Source organism: Rhinoraja longicauda, chromosome 5 (assembly GCF_053455715.1).
Source record: "Rhinoraja longicauda isolate Sanriku21f chromosome 5, sRhiLon1.1, whole genome shotgun sequence".
NCBI lineage: Eukaryota > Metazoa > Chordata > Chondrichthyes > Rajiformes > Arhynchobatidae > Rhinoraja > Rhinoraja longicauda.
In genome coordinates, this window is record NC_135957.1 from 4,354,216 (window position 1) to 4,373,689 (window position 19,474).

The 19,474-nt window shown below is 49.5% G+C and overlaps 1 protein-coding gene across 2 annotated transcripts in view; it reads left to right on the forward strand.

Annotated features, from left to right (window-relative positions):
* mertka (c-mer proto-oncogene tyrosine kinase a) overlaps positions 1-19,474 on the forward strand; it is a 148,878-nt gene that overhangs the window by 50,797 nt on the left and 78,607 nt on the right. For both annotated transcript variants that reach the window (XM_078398799.1, XM_078398800.1), the window contains exons 4-5: positions 745-921; positions 18,624-18,710. In XM_078398799.1, coding sequence (XP_078254925.1) covers positions 745-921; positions 18,624-18,710 — 264 coding nt within the window. The remainder of the gene's footprint in view (positions 1-744; positions 922-18,623; positions 18,711-19,474) is intronic.

Below are 19,474 nucleotides of genomic sequence, written 5' to 3' on the forward strand. Positions count from 1 at the left end.
GCTGATGGCTGTCTAGTCCTGCATCATGGGTACATTTTGACCATTTTGTGGACGTGGCCATTTTAGTAGACCCCAAAGCACTTCAGTGCCAATAAAAGTACCCTTTTTGTTTTATTAATCAAAAATAAAATCAGCGCGTAGTCCCTCTCTAACACCACCCGGGCACGGACGTAACCCTGGAAAAGGGGCTGGCAGTCGGCTCGGGCAGAGCCCTCTTCCGCCTGGCGCCATGTCGAGGATGGCCAGCTTGGCCAGGCCCAGGAGCAACCCAACCAGGACATCCTCAGCCCCACCCTCTCCCCTACGCACAGGGTGTCAGCCCCTTTAGATAATGGAGCAGGGGCAAATAAAAGTACCCCTGCTGTAGTGTCAGCAGTGCGGCAACAGTTACCAAGGACCTTCTTAAATGCCTCCCGCCATTTGCTGCCTGTACGGAGTTTGTACGTTCTCCCTTGTGACCGCGTGGGTTTTCTCTGGGTGCTCCGGTTTTCTCCCACACTCTCCAAAGATTGTAGGTCAATTGAGCTCTGTAAATTGCCCCTAGTGTGTGGGACAGAACCAGTGTCGGGGTGATCATTGTTTGACTGCAGAAAGGATGGAGCCCGGGTCTCTGGCGCTGTAAGGCAGCAGCTCTAACACTGTACCACCATGCGTGACGTCCTCGATGTCTGAGATTTTTGACCGGATAATGCCGAGTATGTGTTTTCTGCTTTTTTTAACCGAATGATTGTGTTATTTCTGCAGGTTTGCCAAGTTTTATCCGTGAGCCTGAATCAAAGAACGTTTGGAGAAATGCCAGCTTTAATCTCACCTGTGAGGCCGTGGGACCCCCATACCCTGTGCACATATATTGGCTGCAGGATGGCGTTCCAATAAATACCATTGCTGACGATGCCTCTCCTTCTGTTCTGAAAGTCACAGGTAAGTTGCTGATAACTTCATAACGAGAGGAGTTGAGTACAGGAGCAAATAAGTCATTCTGCAGTTGTATAGGGCCCTGGTGAGACCACATCTGGAGTATTGTGTGCAGTTTTGGTCTCCTAATTTGAGGAAGGACATCCTTGCTATTGAGGCAGTGCAGCGTAGGTTCACGAGGTTAATCCCCGGGATGGCGGGACTGTCATATGAGGAAAGATTGGAAAGACTGGGCTTGTATTCACTGGAATTTAGAAGGATGAGTGGGGATCTTATAGAAATTATAAAAGCACTGGACAGGCTAGATGCAGGAAAAATGTTCCCAATGTTGGGGGAGTCCAGAACCAGGGGCCACAGTCTTAGAATAAAGGGGAGGCCATTTAAAACTGAGATAAGAAGAAACTTTTTCACCCAGAGAGTTGTGAATTTGTGGAATTCTCTGCCACAGAAGGCAGCGGAGGCCAGTTCACTGGATGAATTTAAAAGAGAGTTAGATAGAGCTCTAGGGGCTAGTGGAATCAAGGGATATGGGCAGGCACAGGTTACTGATTGTGGGTGATCAGCCATGATCACAATGAATGGCGGTGCTGGCTCAAAGGGCCAAATGGCCTCCTGCACCTATTTTCTATGTTTCTGTGTTTCTATATGTGATCGGAACAGAATTAGGCCATTCGGCCCATCACTACCACTCAATCATTGCTGATCTATCTCTCCATCCTAACCCCGTTCTCCTGCCTTATCTCCATAACCCGTGACACCAATACTAATCAAGAGTCTATCTATCTCTGCCTTAAATATATCCACTGACTTGGCCTCCACAGCCTTCTGCAGATTCGACAGATTCACCACCCTCTAACTAAAGAAATTCCTCCTTGTCTCCTTTCTAAAAGAACGTCCTTTAATTCTGAGGCTGTGAAACATCCTCTCCACATCCACTCTATCTAAGCCTTTCACTATTCTGTACATTTCAATGAGGTCCCCCCTCATTCTTCTAAACTCCAGCGAGTACAGGCCCAGTGCTGACAAACGCTCATCATATGTTAACCCACACATTCCTGGGATCATTGTTGTAAACCTCCTCTGGACCCTCTCCAGAGCCAGCACATCCTTCCTCAGATATGGGGCCTGGGCTGGATAGAGCTCTTAAGGATAGCGGAGTGAGGGGGTATGGGGAGAAGGCAGGAACGGGGTACTGATTGATAGTGATCAGCCATGATCGCATTGAATGGCGGTGCTGGCTCGAAGGGCTGAATGGCCTACTCCTGCACCTATTGTCTATTGTCTATTGTCTATTGTCTATAATTGCTCACAATATTCCAAATGCGGCCTGACCAGCGCCTTATACAGCCTCAACATTACATCCCTGTTTTTGTATACAAGCCCTCTCGAAATAAATGCTAGCATTGCGTTTGCTTTCTTTACTACAGCGGCCAAGTGCTCCCGCTCCACCAATGGCGGACGCCCGACCCAGGGGGCGGGTTGCTAGGCAACCTCCGTTAGGCGGTGCCTGGGTCTCCGGGCCTGCAGTATCCGGGCCTACACTGTCCGGGCCTACACTGTCCGGGCCGACACTGTCCGGGCCGACAGTGCCCGGGCCGACAGCGTCCGGGCCCAATATGGGATAAGGGCGATCCTGTACGGGACAATCCAATTTAGCCCAAAATACGGAATGTCCCGGCTAATACGTTGGCAACCCTACTAAAATGGGACTGCCATTTGAAGGAAGATCCTTGATGCTCTCAAGCACTTCCTATGCTTAGTTTTTCAGCATGGCGTTTTGTTTGCTAAGTTTATCAATGTCCAGGCACTTATGCAAACAAAAAGCTCTCTTCCACCCATCCCCCCCTCCCCCCCCCCCCCCACCCTATCTCACTTCCTCATTCTCAGCACAGAAGTACAATCTGTTGTGGATCACTTCCCATGCAGGCCAACCAAGGCAACCTCCGTACAGAGACAGTCAATGAGTACTGATTTGGGAAGGGCTACTGCTTTGGACCATGGAGTCTGATGGATCATACAGAGTGATACAGTGTGGAAACAAGCCCTTTGGCCCAACGCCACACCGGCCTACATTCCCATCTACACTAGTCCCACCTGTAGGGGTGCCAACTTTCTCACTCCCAAATAAGGGACAAAAGGTGATGTCACTGCCCCGCTCCCCACTAGACCTCACTCCCCACTTGATCATGTGACCTCACTCCCCACTTGACCTCACTCCCCGCTCCCCACTTGACCATGTGCTCCTGCTCCACCAATGGTGGCCGCCCGGGCTGGGAGGCAGGATTGCAACCTCCGTTAGGCGAACACACACGGCCCCGCTCCCCGAACACACTCCATTAGCCTACACTGTGTGAGCCTACAGCGGCCCCTGGGCCGACAGTGTCCGGGCCGACAGTGTCCGGGCCGACAGTGTCCGGGCCGACAGTGTCCGGGCCGACAGTGTCCGGGCCGACAGTGTTATGGCCAGACGACTGGGTCAGAGCATCTGTGAAACGGCAAGGCTTGTGGGGTGCTCCCGGTCAGCAGTGGTGAGTACCTACCGACAGTGGTCCGAGGAGGGACAAACCACAAACCGGCGACAGACAGGGTGTTGGGCGCCCAAGGCTCATCGATGCGCGAGGGAACGAAGGCTATCCCGTCTGGTCCGAACCGACAGAAGGTCGACTGTGGCACAAGTCACAGAAAATGTTAATGGTGGTCACGGGAGGAATGTGTCACAATACACAGTGCATCGCACCCTGCTGTGTATGGGGCTGCTTAGCCTCAGACCGGTCAGAGTGCCCATGATGACAGAATGTTTTGGCTCATCAGTGTATGTTAGGGTTGTGGCTCTGTTAGTCCTCGCTAGGGTTACTCATTGTTTTGAAAGAGATGCTTTCTTTGGCAACCATTTTCATTTGTGTTTAAAACTTGTACTGGTTTGTAACTGTTCTCTTTAATAAGCTTAGCCAGTTCTGGTGGTGCATTTATGGTAAACGGCTGAAGCCCCACTTACCAGGTTTAACATGTTAGTTAGTTAGTTAATTGTCACGTGCATCGAGGTACAGTGAAAAGCTTTCTTTGTTGCGTAGTATCCAGTCAGCGGAAAGACAATACATGATTACAGTCGAACCGTCCACAGTGTACAGATACAAAGGGAATAACGTTTAGTGCAAGATAAAGTTTGATTAAAGATAGTCCGAAGGTCTACAATGAGGTGGATGGGAGGTTAGGACCGCTCTCTAGTTGGTGAGAGGATGGTTCAGTTGCCTGATAACAGCCGGGAAGAAACTGTCCCTGAATCTGGAGGTGTGCGTTTTCACACTTCTGTACCTTTTGCCTGATGGGAGAGGGGAGAAGAGGGAGTGGCCGGGGTGAGACTGGTCCTTGATGATGCTGCTGGCCTTGCCGAGGCAGCGTGAGGTGTAGATGGAATCAGTGGAAGGGAGGTTGGTTTGTGTGACGGTCTGGGCTGCTGGCCTTGCCGAGGCAGCGTGAGGTGTAGATGGAGTCAGTGGAAGGGAGGTTGGTTTGTGTGATGGTCTGGGCTGTGTCCACAACTCTCTGTAAATGTGCAGTCTATTCCACTGTGTGAATTTCTAAAACATCTACGGTTTTTTCTAAAACATCTACTAGCCAAGTAGCAAAAGCAGTTCATTTGGCTTCATTGCTCTTCTTTGAATTCTACACTGTTTTTTTCTCCTTGAATGCTGTTTTAGCCTTTTCTCAAATCACTGTACTTTTATTAAAGTCAAGAGTGTTTTAATTGTCATATGTACCATTAATGACATTCCGTGTAGGAAAATAACTGCAGATGCTGGTACAAATCGAAGGTATACACAAAGTGCTGGAGTAACTCAGCGGATCAGGCAGCATCTGTGGAGAGAAGGAATGGGTGACGTTTCGGGTCAAGACTCTTCAGATCAGTCTGAAGAAGGGTGTCGACCCGAAACGTCACCCATTCCTTCTCTCCAGAGATGCTGCCTGACCCGCTGAGTTACTCCAGCATTTTGTGTCTACCATTAATGACATTCTTGTGCTCAGCAGTGTGACAGGTCTGTAAACACAATACATGCAGATAATATAGAACAAATGAAAAAATACAATAAATTCATAACCTTGGTATTGGTGCAAAAAAAAGCTGAAGGCCTTAATGCAAATAAAGACAGTTCTGAGAAGTTAATTTAAAAAAAGACTCAAAGTGCTGGCATAACTCAGCGGCTCAGGCAAACATGGATCAACACAAAGAAAGGTCCCGACCTGAAATGTCACCTATCCATGTTCTCTGACATTGTTACGTGACTGCTGATTTACTCCAGCACTCTGACTTTTTCTTTTTTGTAAACCAGCATCTGCAGTTGCTTGTTTCTACGGTACGTAGAGGTTGATAGTTGAGGTTGACGTTGTGTGGTGTTCAAGAGCCTGAGATTGTTGGGATGAAGCTATCCATGAACCTGCTGGTGTATGATTTCATGCTCCAGGGTTGAAGGGTGCAGGAAGGAACTGGTTTACACCGAAGATAGACACAAAATGCTGGAGTAACTCAGCGGGACAGGCAGAGAGAAGGAATGGGTGTGGTTTTGGGTCGAGACTGGGTCAGCAGTCAGTCTTGTCTCCAGTGTTGAAGAGCTGGGTGGCCAGTGCATCAGCAGTTGGGTGCTCTCTGCTTAGTATTTAGAAACATCCTTGTTCCCAACTCCTGCCCAAGCCTCTTTTCTCATCAGTCTTTACCTTGTGTTGGCGAGCCATTTGTACAAACAAGGAAGTGCAGATGCTGGTTTACAAAAAAACACACAAAGTGCTGGAGTATCTCGCGGGTCAGACAGCATCTCTGGAGAACATGGGTAGGTGATTTTTCAGATTGGGACCCTTCTTCAGACAGACGTTTTGGGTCGGGACCCTTCAGCTATTTCATCACTGTTTAAAAAGCAACATGGGTTCAAAAAAGATAGACACTGGAAGCTGGAGTAACTCAGCGGGTCAGACAGCATCTGTGGAGAAAAGGAATGGGTGACGTTTCGGGTCGAGACGTCACCTATTCCTTTTCTCCAGAGATGCTGTCTGACCCGCTGAGTTTTTTGTGTCTATCTTCGGTTTAAACCAGCATCTGCAGTTCCTTCCTACACATGAGTTAAAAAAAAGTCTATACCAAGCACAAATCAGTCAACCCACTGAAATCTCTGACATTTTATCTGATTTATTCCTTTATATCCAGTTGCTGTGTGGCCCCACACTTACAACATTGGCGCCTTTGTGTTGAAAGCAGTCTTCCAGTTCCACACTCCACCGTTACAAAGGTCATATTTCAACATTGCCAGTGTAGGTAGTGGGCTACCGATTACTGGCAGAGACTATGATGACAATGAATGTATTCATGCCCGCACAGTGCCCACCTCTTGGCATGTATTTAGTGCCATGTAAACACACGGCAATGAGGTACCGTTTCAACCCCATCAGTCATAGAGTGATACAGTGTGGAAACAGGCCCTTCATAGAGTCATAGAGTGATACAGTGTGGAAACAGGCCCTTCATAGAGTCATAGAGTGATACAGTGTGGAAACAGGCCCTTCATAGAGTCATAGAGTGATACAGTGTGGAAACAGACCCTTCATTGAGTCACAGAGTGAAACAGTGTGGAAACAGGCCCTTCATAGAGTCACAGAGTGATACAGTGTGGAAACAGACCCTTCGGCCCAACTTGCCCCCATCGGCCAACAATGTCCCAGCTACCCTTGTCCCACTTGCCTGCGCTTGGTCCATATCCCTCCAAACCTGTCCTATCCATGTACCTGTCCAACTGTTTCTTAAACGATGGGATAGTCCCAGCCTCAACTACCTCCTCTGGCAGCTTGTTCACACCACCCTCTGTGTGAAAAAGTTACTCCTCGGATTCCTATTAAATCTTTTCCCCTTCTCCTTGGACCTATGTCCTCTGGTCCTCGATTCCCCTACTCTGGGCAAGAGACTGTGCATCTACCCGATCTATTCCTCTCATGATTTTGGGAGGAGCCGGTTCCCTTGACAGTCCCCAAGTGAGAGTCGTGTATCGTGCAAGAAAAATCCAAGCGTTGGATGACACTTCAAGTGTGGTAAAATGAACTTGTTCCAGGCTGGCTTCATGCGGGCATGAGGTGTAAAGAGACTTGGGAGTGCTGGTGCAGGATTCACAAAAGGTTCATTTGCAAGTTGAATCGGTAGTAAGGAAGGCAGATGCAATGCTGGCATTTATTTCGAAAGAAGTAGTATTAAAAAAAAAGGGATGTAATGCTGAGGGTTTGTGAGCCGCTGGTCTGACCACATTTAGAGTATTGTGAGCAGTTTTGGGCACCGTATCTGAGGAAGGATGTGCTGGCTCTGGAGAGGGTCCAGAGGAGGTTTACAAGAACGATCCCAGGAATGAGTGGGTTAACATATGATGAGCGTTTGTCGGCACTGGGCCTGTACTCGCTGGAGTTTAGAAGGATGAGGGGGGACCTCTTGGAAACATACAGAATAGTGAGCGGCCTGGATAGAGTGGATGTGGAGAGGATGTTTCCACTAGTGGGAGAGTCTAGGACCAGAGGGCACAGCCACAGAATAAAAGGATATACCTTTAGAATGGAGATGAGGAGGAAACTATTTAGCCACAGCCAGGTGAAACAGTGGAATTAATTGCCACCGATGGCTGTGGAGTATTGGGTATTTTGGGTACCCGTTATTGGGTATTTTTAAGGCGGAGATTGCCAGATTGTTGATTAGTACGGGTGTCAGAGATTACGGGAAGAAGGCAGGAGAATGGGGTGAGAGGGAAAGGTCGATCAGATATGATTGAATCGCGGAGTAAATTCGATGGACCTACTATTGAGGTAGTGGAGACCAATTCTCTGAATGCTATCAAGAGAGCTAGATAGAGCTCTTAAGGATAGCGGAGTCAGGGGGTATGGGGAGAAGGCAGGAACGGGGTACTGATTGAGAATGATCAGCCATGATCACAATGAATGGCGGTGCTGGCTCGAAGGGCCGAATGGCCTCCTCCTGCACCTATTGTCTATTGTCTATTGAATCCTGTCTCCCACCTTTTGCTTAGTTTAGTTTAGAGATACGGTGCGTAAACAGGCCCTTTGCCCTACCGAGTCCGCACCGACCAGCGATCCCCGCACACAGAAGGAGGAACTCAAACACGAAACATCACCTGTCCATGATCTCCAAAGATTCTGTCTGACCAGCCAAGTGACTCCAGTAATTGGTGTCCTTTTGTGCTGGAACTGTGAGATTCTTGGCTTCCATCATCTTAACTATTGTGTGGAGCCGAAGCTTTTGAGTCCTTGTGGCTTTGCTTTGATAGACAATAGGTGCAGGAGGAGGCCATTCGGCCCTTTGAGCCAACACCGCCATTCAATGTGATCATGGCTGATCATCCACAATCAGTACCCCGTTCCTGCCTTCTCCCCATATCCCTTGATTCCACTATCCTTAAGAGCTCTATCTAGCTCTCTCTTGAAAGCATCCAGTGAATTGGCCTCCACTGCCTTCTGAGGCAGAGAATTCCACAGATTCACAACTCTCTGGGTGAAAAAGTTTTTCCTCATCTCCATTCTAAATGGCCTACCCCTTATTCTTAAACTGTGGCCCCTGATTCTGGACTCCCCCAACATTGGGAACATGTTTCCTGCCTCTAGCGTGTCCAAACCCTTAATAATCTTATATGTTTCAATAAGCTCCCCTCTCATCCTTCTAAATGCCAGCGTATACAAGCCCAGTCGCTCCATTCTTTGGTTCTGATGGTTTGATTTTGACGGTTCTTGCACTTTTGCAGCGTATCTGGTTAAATCCCAACAATGTTGGTTGGCCCATGTGAATCGTGTAATACCTCGGTGAGCTTGGCATAGGTGGGCAAAACTGACCCGACGCGCGATCCGTTCACATCTACATGGTGCTTTGTTCTTGTTGATTCCTCAAACTGTCTCCTCATCCCAGTTTAGTTTAGACGTACAGCGTGGAAACAGGCACTTTGGTCCACTGTCCGCACTGACCAGCGATCAACTAGAACACTGTCACTATCCTACACACACTAGGGACAATTTACAGAAGCCAATTAACCTACAAACCTGCACGTCTTTGGAGTGTTGGAGGAAACCGGAGCGCCTGGAGAAAACCCACGCAGGTCACGGGGAGAACGGTGATGCAGCGGTAGAGTTGTTGCCTTACAGCGAATGCAGTGCCGGAGACCCGGGTTCCATCCCGACTACGGGTGCCGTCTGTACAGAGTTTGTACGTTCTCCCCGTGACCTGCGTGGGTTTTCTCCGAGATCTTCGGTTTCCTCCCACACTCCAAAGACGTGCAGGTTTGTAGGTTAGTTGGCTTGGTAAATGTAAATATTGTCCCTAGTGGGTGTAGGATGGTGTTAGTGTGCGGGAATCGCTGGTCGGCGCGGACCCGGTGGGCCGAAAGGGCCTGTTTCCGCGCTGTATCTCTAAACTAAACGTATAAACTCTGTACAAACAGCACCATTAGTCAGGATGGAACCCGGGTCTCTGGCGCTGTGAGGCAGCGATTCTACCGCTGAATCACCGTGCCGCATGCCTGGCTCATCTTATCCTCTTTGCTGGCACGAGTCTCTGAAGAAGGGACCCGGCCCAAACATCGCCTCTCCATTCCACTCCCTCCCCAGGTGCTGCCTGATCCGCTGAGTCCCACCAGCACTCTGTTTTACTGAAAGATTTAATGGCCAGAAATTAAACCACCTTTAAAACATGTCACTCTTCCATACAACACCAAATCTCATCTCAAAATTGCTTTGGAAAATAACATCTGTAAAGGACAAGACTTAAATAATTAGTAGTTTGAAGTTTTGACGTGATCTTTGACAAATCTGTCAGGACTTGGCATGAGTTCTATTGAACTATTCACCCACATGAGAAAGTAACATATGAACTGAAACTTGTTTGTTTTTAATCTGCGGGCAGCTCATAATTACGCTCACTGTAATGGATTCACTGTAAAAAAAATTAACATTTCCTTTGTGTGTTGCTGCAGCTATCATGGCAACAACAAATCCCTGCTCCCATCTTGCTTTCACTAGAAGTAGACTTGTACCATATCCCAACTACTACAAATTATCGCAGACAACAAATTATCCTCCAACATTTCCGTCACCTCCAACGGGATCCCACTACTGGCCACATCTTCCCATCTCCACCCCTTTCTGCTTTCCGCAGAGACCGTTCCCTCCGTAACTCCCTGGTCCACTCGTCCCTTCCTACCCAAACCACCCTCTCACCAGGTACTTTCCCCTGTAACCGCAGGAGATGCAACACCTGCCCCTTTACCTCCCCCCTCGACTCCATCCAAGGACCCAAACAATCTTTCCAGGTGAGGCAGAGGTTCACCTGTACCTCCTCCAACCTCATCTATTGTATCCGCTGTTCCTGTTGTCAACTTCTCTACATCGGCGAGACCAAGCGCAGGCTCGGCGATCGTTTCGCTCAACACCTTCACTCAGTCCGCCTTAACCAACCTGATCTCCCGGTGGCTCAGCACTTCAACCTCCCCTCCCACACCCAAGCTGACCTTTCTGTCCTGGGCCTCCTCCATTGTCAGATTGAGGCCCAGCGCAAATTGGAGGAACAGCACCTCATATTTCACTTGGGTAGTTTACATCCCAGCGGTATGAACATACTCGAACTTCTGATAGCCCTTGTTTTCTCTCTCCATCCCCTCCCCCTTCCCAGTTCTCCCACTAGTCTTCCTGTTTCTGACTACATCCTATCTTTGTCCCACCCCCTCCCCTGACATCAGTCTGAAGAAGGGCCTCGACCCGAAACGTCGCCCATTCCTTCTCTCCTGAGATGCTGCCTGACCCACTGAGTTACTCCAGCATTTTGTGTCTACCTTCTAACTACTATAAAATTGGCTCTGCCATTAAAGAGAGCGGGGTGCTGGAGGGGTGCTTGTGTGTAGAAGGGTCCTGACCCGAAAAGTCACCTGTCCGTATCCCCCGGAGATGCTGCCTGACCCGCTGGGTTACTCCAGCACTTTGTGTTTGGTTTAGTTTATGGTCACGTGTACCGAGGTACAGTGAAAAGCTTTTTTGTTGCGTGCTATGCTTGTCAGCGGAAAGACTATATGTGATTACAATCGAGCCATCCACAGTGTACAGATACAGGATAAAGGGAATGACTTTTCGTGCAAGATAAAGTCCAGTACTGTCGGATTAAAGGTAGTCGGAGGGTCTCCAATGAGGTGGATGCGAGGTCAGTTGATGAGAGGATGGTTCAGTTGGCTTATAACACTGGGAAAAACCTGTACTTGAATCTGGAGGTGTGCGTTTTCATATTTCTGTACCTCTTGCCCAATAGGAGAGGGGAGAAGAGGGAGTGACTGGGGTGAGACTGGTCCTTGATTATGCTGCTGGCCTTGCCGAGGCAGCGTGAGGTGTAGATGGAGTCAGTGGAAGGGAGGTTGGTTGGTGTGATGGTCTGGGCTGCATCCACAATTCTCTGCAGTTTTTTGCGGTCTTGGATGGAGCTGTTCCCAAACCAAGCTGTGATGCATCCCGATAAAATGCTTTCTCCAGCACATCTGTTGTAAATCAGCATCTGCAGATCCTTGTGTCTCTGTTCTGACCTCAGGTCAGTGATCAGTGGTGTTGTGACAGGATCCATTTGCAGTTGATCCCAAAAGGGTTGGATAACAGGAGCTTTCAGCCTGCACTGTCTTTGCCCTCTAACTAACTTCCGATAGGTTGAATTTGCCACCATGCAGCGCGCTTGTGAAAGACATCGACCGTGACATTTCCTTTCAACTATTGAATCTCTTGTCCGATTTCTAAAGTGGAAAGCTCAATGACACGGAAATCTTCCGGCTGCAGTTTAGAAGGAAGTTCCTTTAGCTGAAAGTGGTGAATCTGCAGAACATTTTTAAGGCGGAGATTGACAGAGTCTTGATTAGTAAGGGTATCAAAGGTTACGGGGGGAAGGCAGGAGAATGTGGTTGAGAGGGAGAGATGGAATGGCGGAGTAGACATGATGGCCAAATTCTGCCCCTATGTTTTACGAACTTATGAAAGATTAAGGCACATTGTATCTATGGAGATTCAGAATTGGTTTGGCCATTCAACACAGGGGTGTGGTGGAGGGCTGCTCGTCAGAAGAAGGGTCCCAACCCAAAACTTCATGCCTGACCCGGTGAGTTACTCCAGCACTGTGTGAAACGTCACCCATCCATGTTCTCCAGAGATGCTGCCTGACCCGCTGAGTTACTCCAGCACTCTGTGAAACGTCACCCATCCATGTTCTCCAGAGATGCTGCCTGACCCGCTGAGTTACTCCAGCACTGTGTGAAACGTCACCCATCCATGTTCTCCAGAGATGCTGTCAACCGGGTCCGTGCAGACCAGCGATCCCCGCACACTAACACCATCCTACACCCACTAGGGACAATTTTTACATTTACCAAGCCAATTAACCAACAAACCTGTACGTCTTTGGAGTGTGGGAGGAAACCGAAGATCTCGAAGAAAACCCACGCAGGTCATGGGGAGAACGTACAAACTCCGTACAGACAGCACCCGCAGTCGGGATGGAACCCGGGTCTCCGGTGCTGCATTCGCTGTAAGGCGGCAACTCTACCGCTGCGCCACCGCGCCGCCCTTGATGGGCCGAATGGCCTAATTCTGCTCCTATCACTTATGAACTTACGAAACACGAGCACACTGAAATCCTCGGGCCTGCAAGTGAAGGCCTCAGCCTCGAGTGGAACTGTGGACTCTGCACCCACAGCTTGCTATGTAGAGAATCCCAAGAATTCGCAACAGCAGGAGAAAAAAGTGATGTGAGCTCAGCTGCAACAGGTTAGCCTCTGGCACAAAGGCCACGCCTGCTTCGCAGAAAAAACAACCTGATTTACTTTACTTTACTTTAGTTTAGTTTAGAGATACAGCGCGGAAACAGGCCCTTTGGCCCACCGGGTCTGTGCCGACCAGCGATCCCCGCACACTAACACTATCCTACACACACTAGGAACAATTTTTACATTTACCAAACCAAAAGGTCCTTCCATCCCGCTGCTATGAGACTGCACAACCAGCGCTACTCCCAGCAGACCAGTCAACAGACCAGTCAACAAACCAGTTAACAGGAACAGTAAAAAAAACGCAGTAAATGAGACAATTATCCTTATCTTTATTTTTATTTATAACTAGCAAAGAGGGCCCGTTGGGCCCGTCCCCACACCCCCCATTCTCTCCTCCCCCAGCCCCACTCTTACTCTCCAAGTGTGCCACACCCCCCATTCTCACCTCCCCCAACCCCAATCTTACTCTCCCCACACCCCCCCTTTCCCCACGACCTCCCCTTTTCCCAGTACCCCTATTTCCCCCACCAACAAGCCCCCTCCGGACGACCCCTGTTGTCCCCCTCCCCAGTCCCCATTCTCAGACCCCGCCACCATTCTCTCTCCCCCAGACACACTCTTACTCTCCCCCACCCCCCCTTTCGCCAGCACACCCCTTTCCCCATCTCTCTCTTGCCCCCAGCACCAACAGGTCCGGGGGGGGGGGGGAGCGCATCAGTGAAAGGTCGGGGGGGGAGGGGGGAGCGCATTAGTGAAAGGTCCGGGGGTGGGGAGAGAGCATCAGTGAAAGATCCGGGGGGGGGGGGGATAGCGGGGAGAGGATCTCCCGGGTGTGGGAGAGAGGAGAGAAGCAAGGGGAGAGAGGGGCACAGACGCACAGCAGCGCCACGCTGAAAGCCTTCAATAAATCAGTAGGAGGGGGGTGCATGGGCATTTTGACGTCACACGCTGAAGGCCATGGAAAAGACGGCTGGAATTATTTTTTTTAAACTAAACCCTCTGTAACTTAAAAAATATACGACCGAATCAAATAAAAATATCATTTTCCAGCAGCGTTCAGCGTGGTGATTAAGGCGGTGCAAACATCGTGGCGCTACGGTTCACCGTTTTTGCCGAAAATCAGCCGAAAAAATGAGAGATTTAAAAAAAGACTTTTAAACCTCTGTAACTTAAAAAATATACGACCGAATTAAATAACAATATCATTTTCAGCAAGCGTCCAGCGGTGTGATTAAGGCGGTGCAAAAATCGTGGCGCTACGCCTCACCGTTTTGCAGAAATCAGCCGAAATCACTGTTACAAATATACATACAAGTCAGAGTTTTAGTAAGATTAGATGAATGATCTCTTGCTGTCTACTTTGCTGCTGTAACACTACAAGGGCCTGTTTCCGAAGGGCCTGTTTCCGCGCTGTATCTCTAAACTAAACTAAAGTGTACTCCGCCATTCAATCATGGCTGATCTAACCCCTAACCCCATTCTCACGCCTTCTCCCCCTAATCCCTGACACCTGTACTAATCAAGAATCTATCTATCTCTGCCTTAAAAATATCCATTAATGTGGCCTCCACAGCCGTCTGTTACGGGCACGTTTTTACTCCCTTCATCCTGTATCTGTACGCTGTGGACGGCTCGATTGTAATCATGTATTGTCTTTCCGCTGACTGGTTAGCTTTTCACTATACCTCGGTACACGTGACAATAAACTAATCTCAAACTTACTTGAAAGAATTTCAAGAGTCGTGAAAGAGTTCAATAATTGTATGCAGCAGGAACCACAAATAATTCTTGCTGCAACTTTACAAGTGCAGTCACACAACATCACTCAATGAATATACAATAATCAATATTGCAATAAATTATCAGTAATACAGGCACTCCAAGACATTGTGTAAGGGAACCCTTATGTAAGTCAGATTTTACATGGGTAGTCACAAAGTGCTGGAGTAACTCAGGGGGACAGGCAGCATCTCTGGAGAGAAGGAATGGGTGACGTTTTGGGTTGAGACCCTTCTTCAGAATCGCCATGCCCGAAATAGCTCAGAGTCTGAAGAAGGCTCACGACCTGAAACGTCGCCTACCCGTGTTTATTTTATTTATTTATTTTTAAAAAAAATTTTTCTCAACGTTTAAAAAAAAAATAGAGCAAGTTATGTCTTTTTTCATTAACCAGGGTCTGCAGATCCTAAGTTTAGTTTAGTTATGGTTTAGTTTAGAGATACAGCGTTGAAACAGGCCCTTCGGCCCATCGAGTCCACACTGACCAGCGATCCCTGCAAACTAACACTATCCTATGCACAAAATGCTGGAGTAACTCAGCAGGTCAGGCAGCATCTCGGGAGAGAAGGAATGGGTGACGTTTCGGTACCCGAAACGTCACCCATTCCTTCTCTCCCGAGATGCTGCCTGACCTGCTGAGTTACTCCAGCATTTTGTGAATAAACCGATTTGTACCAGCATCTGCAGTTATTTTCTTATACTATCCTATGCACTAATGACAATTTACAGAAGCCAATTAACCTACAAACCTTCACGTCTTTGGAGTGCGGTAGAAAACCAGAGCAGGCAGATAAAACCCACGTGTAAGAATGGGCAGACTGCATCTGTAGTCAGGATCAAACCCTTGTCTCTGGGGCTATAAGGCAGCAACTCGACCGCTGCGCCACCGTGCCGTGTTATCCAGAGATGCTGCCTGGTCCATTGAGTTTAGGATTTCCAACTTCCTTGCTCCCATGTAAGAGACATCCAGAAAAGGGACACTGACGTCACCGCCCCGCCCCCCCACGTGAACTCACCCAGCCAGCGGCCACCTGCTCCCGCAGCCGGGTTGCTACGCAACCTCTGTTAGGCGGCGCCCTGGCTACAGTGTCCGGGCCTACAGTTGTCCGGGCCTACAGCGGCCCCCGGGCCTACAGTGTCCGGGCCTACAGCAGCCCCCAGGCCTACAGTGTCCGGGCCTACAGTGTCCAGGCCTACAGCGGCCCCTGGGCCAACAGTGTCCAGGCCTACAGCGTTCCCCGGGCCTACAGTGTCCGGGCCTACAGCAGCCCCCAGGCCTACAGTGTCCGGGCCTACAGTGTCCGGGCCTACAGTGTCCGGGCCTACAGCGGCCCTTGGGCCAACAGTATCCAGGCCTACAGCGTTCCCCGGGCCTACAGTGTCCGGGCCTACAGCAGCCCCCAGGCCTACAGTGTCCGGGCCTACAGTGTCCGGGCCTACAGCGGCCCCATGGCCAACAGTGTCGTGGACTACAGCGTTCCCCGGGCCTACAGTGTCCGGGCCAACAGTGTCCAGGCCTACAGTGTCCAGGCCTACAGCGTTCCCCGGGCCTAATACGGGACAAGGGCGGTCCCGTACGGGACAAACCAATTTAGCCCAATACAGGGGATGTCCCAGCAACCCTGCACTGAGTCGTCGCCGATCATCGGTCGCCCGTTCACACCAGTGAATGAATAAATGAACAGGCTTAAAGTCTGTGTTCTCATTACAGCATAACTCCTGTAGTTTCTCGGAAGTTCTATGCAATCTTTTCTTGAGAAGACACATTTTTGTTTCACTTAGAAAAGTCTGCTGGCAGAGTTGGGCAATTTGTGTGGGATTTACCCGTTGCAAAATGACACCTGGTCACCGTTTTGTTGCCGGTGCTGTCACCAGTGTTATTTAAAGCTGATGTTTTTATTTTCAAGGAGTTTCCACTAGCTTCACTGGGTCAATCAGCGGGTTAGCAGAGCAGAAACTTGGTCAACAGGAGCAGGCCACATGGCCCTTTGAGCCTGTGCTATCCATGATTCAATATGATCATGGTTGATCACCCACGTTCAGTAAATAGACACAAAATACTGGAGTAACTCAGCGGGTCAGGCAGCATCTCTGGAGAGAAGGAATGGGTGATGTTTCGGGTTGAGACCCTTCTTCTGGCTGAGAGTGAGGGGAGAGGGAGATACAAAGATATAGAAGAGTGAGGTGTGAGAACGAGAGATCAAAGGGGATGGGGATCCAGGAAAATGTGGAATAGATCATTGTTGGCAAGGAGAAGATGACAACAAACCTCTTTGTAGTTCCTTCTCTCCAGAGATGCTGCCCGTCCCGCTGAGTTACTCCAGCATTTTGTGTCCAACTTTGGTGTAAACCAGCATCTGCAGTTCCTTCTCACACACACATGCAGTGTAGTAACCTGTTCCAGCTAGTGGTTGGCATGGTCTTGGTGGGTTGAAGGGCCAAGAAGCTGGAGTAACTCAGTGGGACAGGCAGCATCTCTGGAGAGAAGGAATGGGTGACTTTTTGGGTCGAGACCCTTCTTCAGACCTGTTTTGCGTGCTGTATGTCTGAAACTAAAACCTTTCCTCTTATTCCTTGCTTGCTGTATGTAACCCCTCTCCCTAAAAAAGCCTAACTTCCAATTTGATATATTGAAGCAAGAAGTCTAATTCTTACTAATAAACAATCTTTTTATTTGTGGGTAATTGTTCTGTCTAGCCCTGAGTTAAGGACCTGTCCCAGTTACGCGATGTTTAAGGCGACTGCCGGCGACTGTCAAAGTCGTAGCAGATCGCCAACATTTTCTTTTACCCGACGACAATGACCGCGACAGTGACCACAATGACCACGACAGTGACCGCGACAGTGACCGCGACAGTGACCATGACAATGACCGCGACAGTGACCGCAACAGTGACCGCGACAGTGACCACGACAGTGACCGCGACAGTGACCGTGACAATGACCGCGACAGTGACCGCGACAGTGACCACGACAATGACCGCGACAGTGACCGCGACAATGACCGCGACAGTGACCGTGACAATGACCACGACAATGACCGTGACAGTGACCACGACAGTGACCGCGACAGTGACCGTGACAGTGACCGCGACAATGACCGCGACAATGACCACGACAATGACCGTGACAGTGACCGCGACAATGACCGCGACAGTGACCGTGACAGTGACCGCGACAATGACCACGACAGTGACCACAATGACCACGACAGTGACCGCGACAGTGACCACGACAGTGACCGCGACAGTGACCACAATGACCACGACAGTGACCACAATGACCACGACAGTGACCGCGACAGTGACCACGACAGTGACCGCGACAGTGACCACGACAGTGACCACAATGAGCACGACAGTGACCGCGACAATGACCACGACAGTGACCACGACAGTGACTGCGACAGTGACCACAATGACCGCGACAGTGACCGCGACAATGACCACGACAGTGACCACGACAGTGACCACAATGACTACGACAGTGACCGCGACAATGACCACGACAGTGACCACGACAGTGACCGCGACAGTGACCACAATGACCACGACAGTGACCGCGACAGTGACCATGACAGTGACCACGACAGTGACCACGACAGTGACCACGACAATGCCGAGTCAGGTCGATACAAGTGACTTTTTTTGTGAAACTAGCACCTGGCTAAGAGATTACACCGTCTTCGGAAACATCGCAAAACTCCCAAGCTCATCTGACCGTCAAACTGTCACCTCCAATCTACACGTCAACTGTCCTGATGGTAAATAAATTGGTTGAACAAAACTATCTTCTGGTATCTTCAAATGCCTTTTCTTAATTTAACATTACGTGCTTCTAAATGCATCTGCGACAACCTAGCAAACCTGGGGACAGCGTGAGACAGCGCCCGCAATAAGCAACGATACCTGGCCACAAGCCAGCTGTCACCCAGAAATTTCTATCTGGAAAATGTATCCTAAGTGCAAATCCCCTATGTGGGACAGGCCCTTTAGAGTGGCACAGGTTCCCACAGTATTGGACTCAAAACGTGCATCATTACTCTGCTTATTTGTTTAACGTTTAATGCAAACGTCTAATTATCCCGCACCTCTTGAAATTTGTCTTCCTCTTCAGGGGTCGGTAAACGGACAAGATATAGCTGTGAAGCTCGCAATGCGAAAGGAGTCACAGTGTCAAGGAAAGCCCAGGTTAACATCAAAGGTACGTGGTACTGACAACCACTCACCCCATTGTGATCACCCCACCATTCAACTGCACCGTTACGTTCAAGCAGCAGTTTTGGATCGGCGAGACCAAACGTAGACTGGGCGATCGTTTCGCTGAACACCTTCGCTCAGTCCGCCTGGACCTACCTGGCCAAACACTTTCATTCCCGTCCCATTCCCACACTGGCCTTTCTGTCCTGGGCCTCCTCCATTGACAGAGTGAGGCCCAGCGCAAATTTGGAGGAACAGCACCTCATATTTCGTTTGGGCAGCTTACAGCTGAATGAGCAGGGGTATGAATATTGATTTATCTAACTTCAAGTAACCCCTTCCATCCCCCTCTCTCTCCATCCCTCCCCCACCCAAGTCGTACCAGCTTCAAAGTCGTCTTGTTGAGTCTCATTGTCTGTAACTCGTTCTCACCCAACACACAGCTAACAACGACCTGTTTCCTTGATCATCGTCACATTTTTGCATATCTTTCATTCATTAGGTTAGGTTAAAGATACAGCGCGGAAACAGGCCCTTTCGGCCCACCGGGTCCACACTGACCAGCGATCCCCGCACATTAACACTATCCTACACACACTATGGACATTTTTTACATTTATCAAGCCAATTAACCTACAAACCTGCACGTCTTTGGAGTGTGGGAGGAAACCGAAGATCTCGGAGAAAACCCACGCAGGTCACGGGGAGAACGTACAAACTCCGTACAGACAGCGCCCGTAGTCGGGATGGAACCCGGGTCTCCGGCGC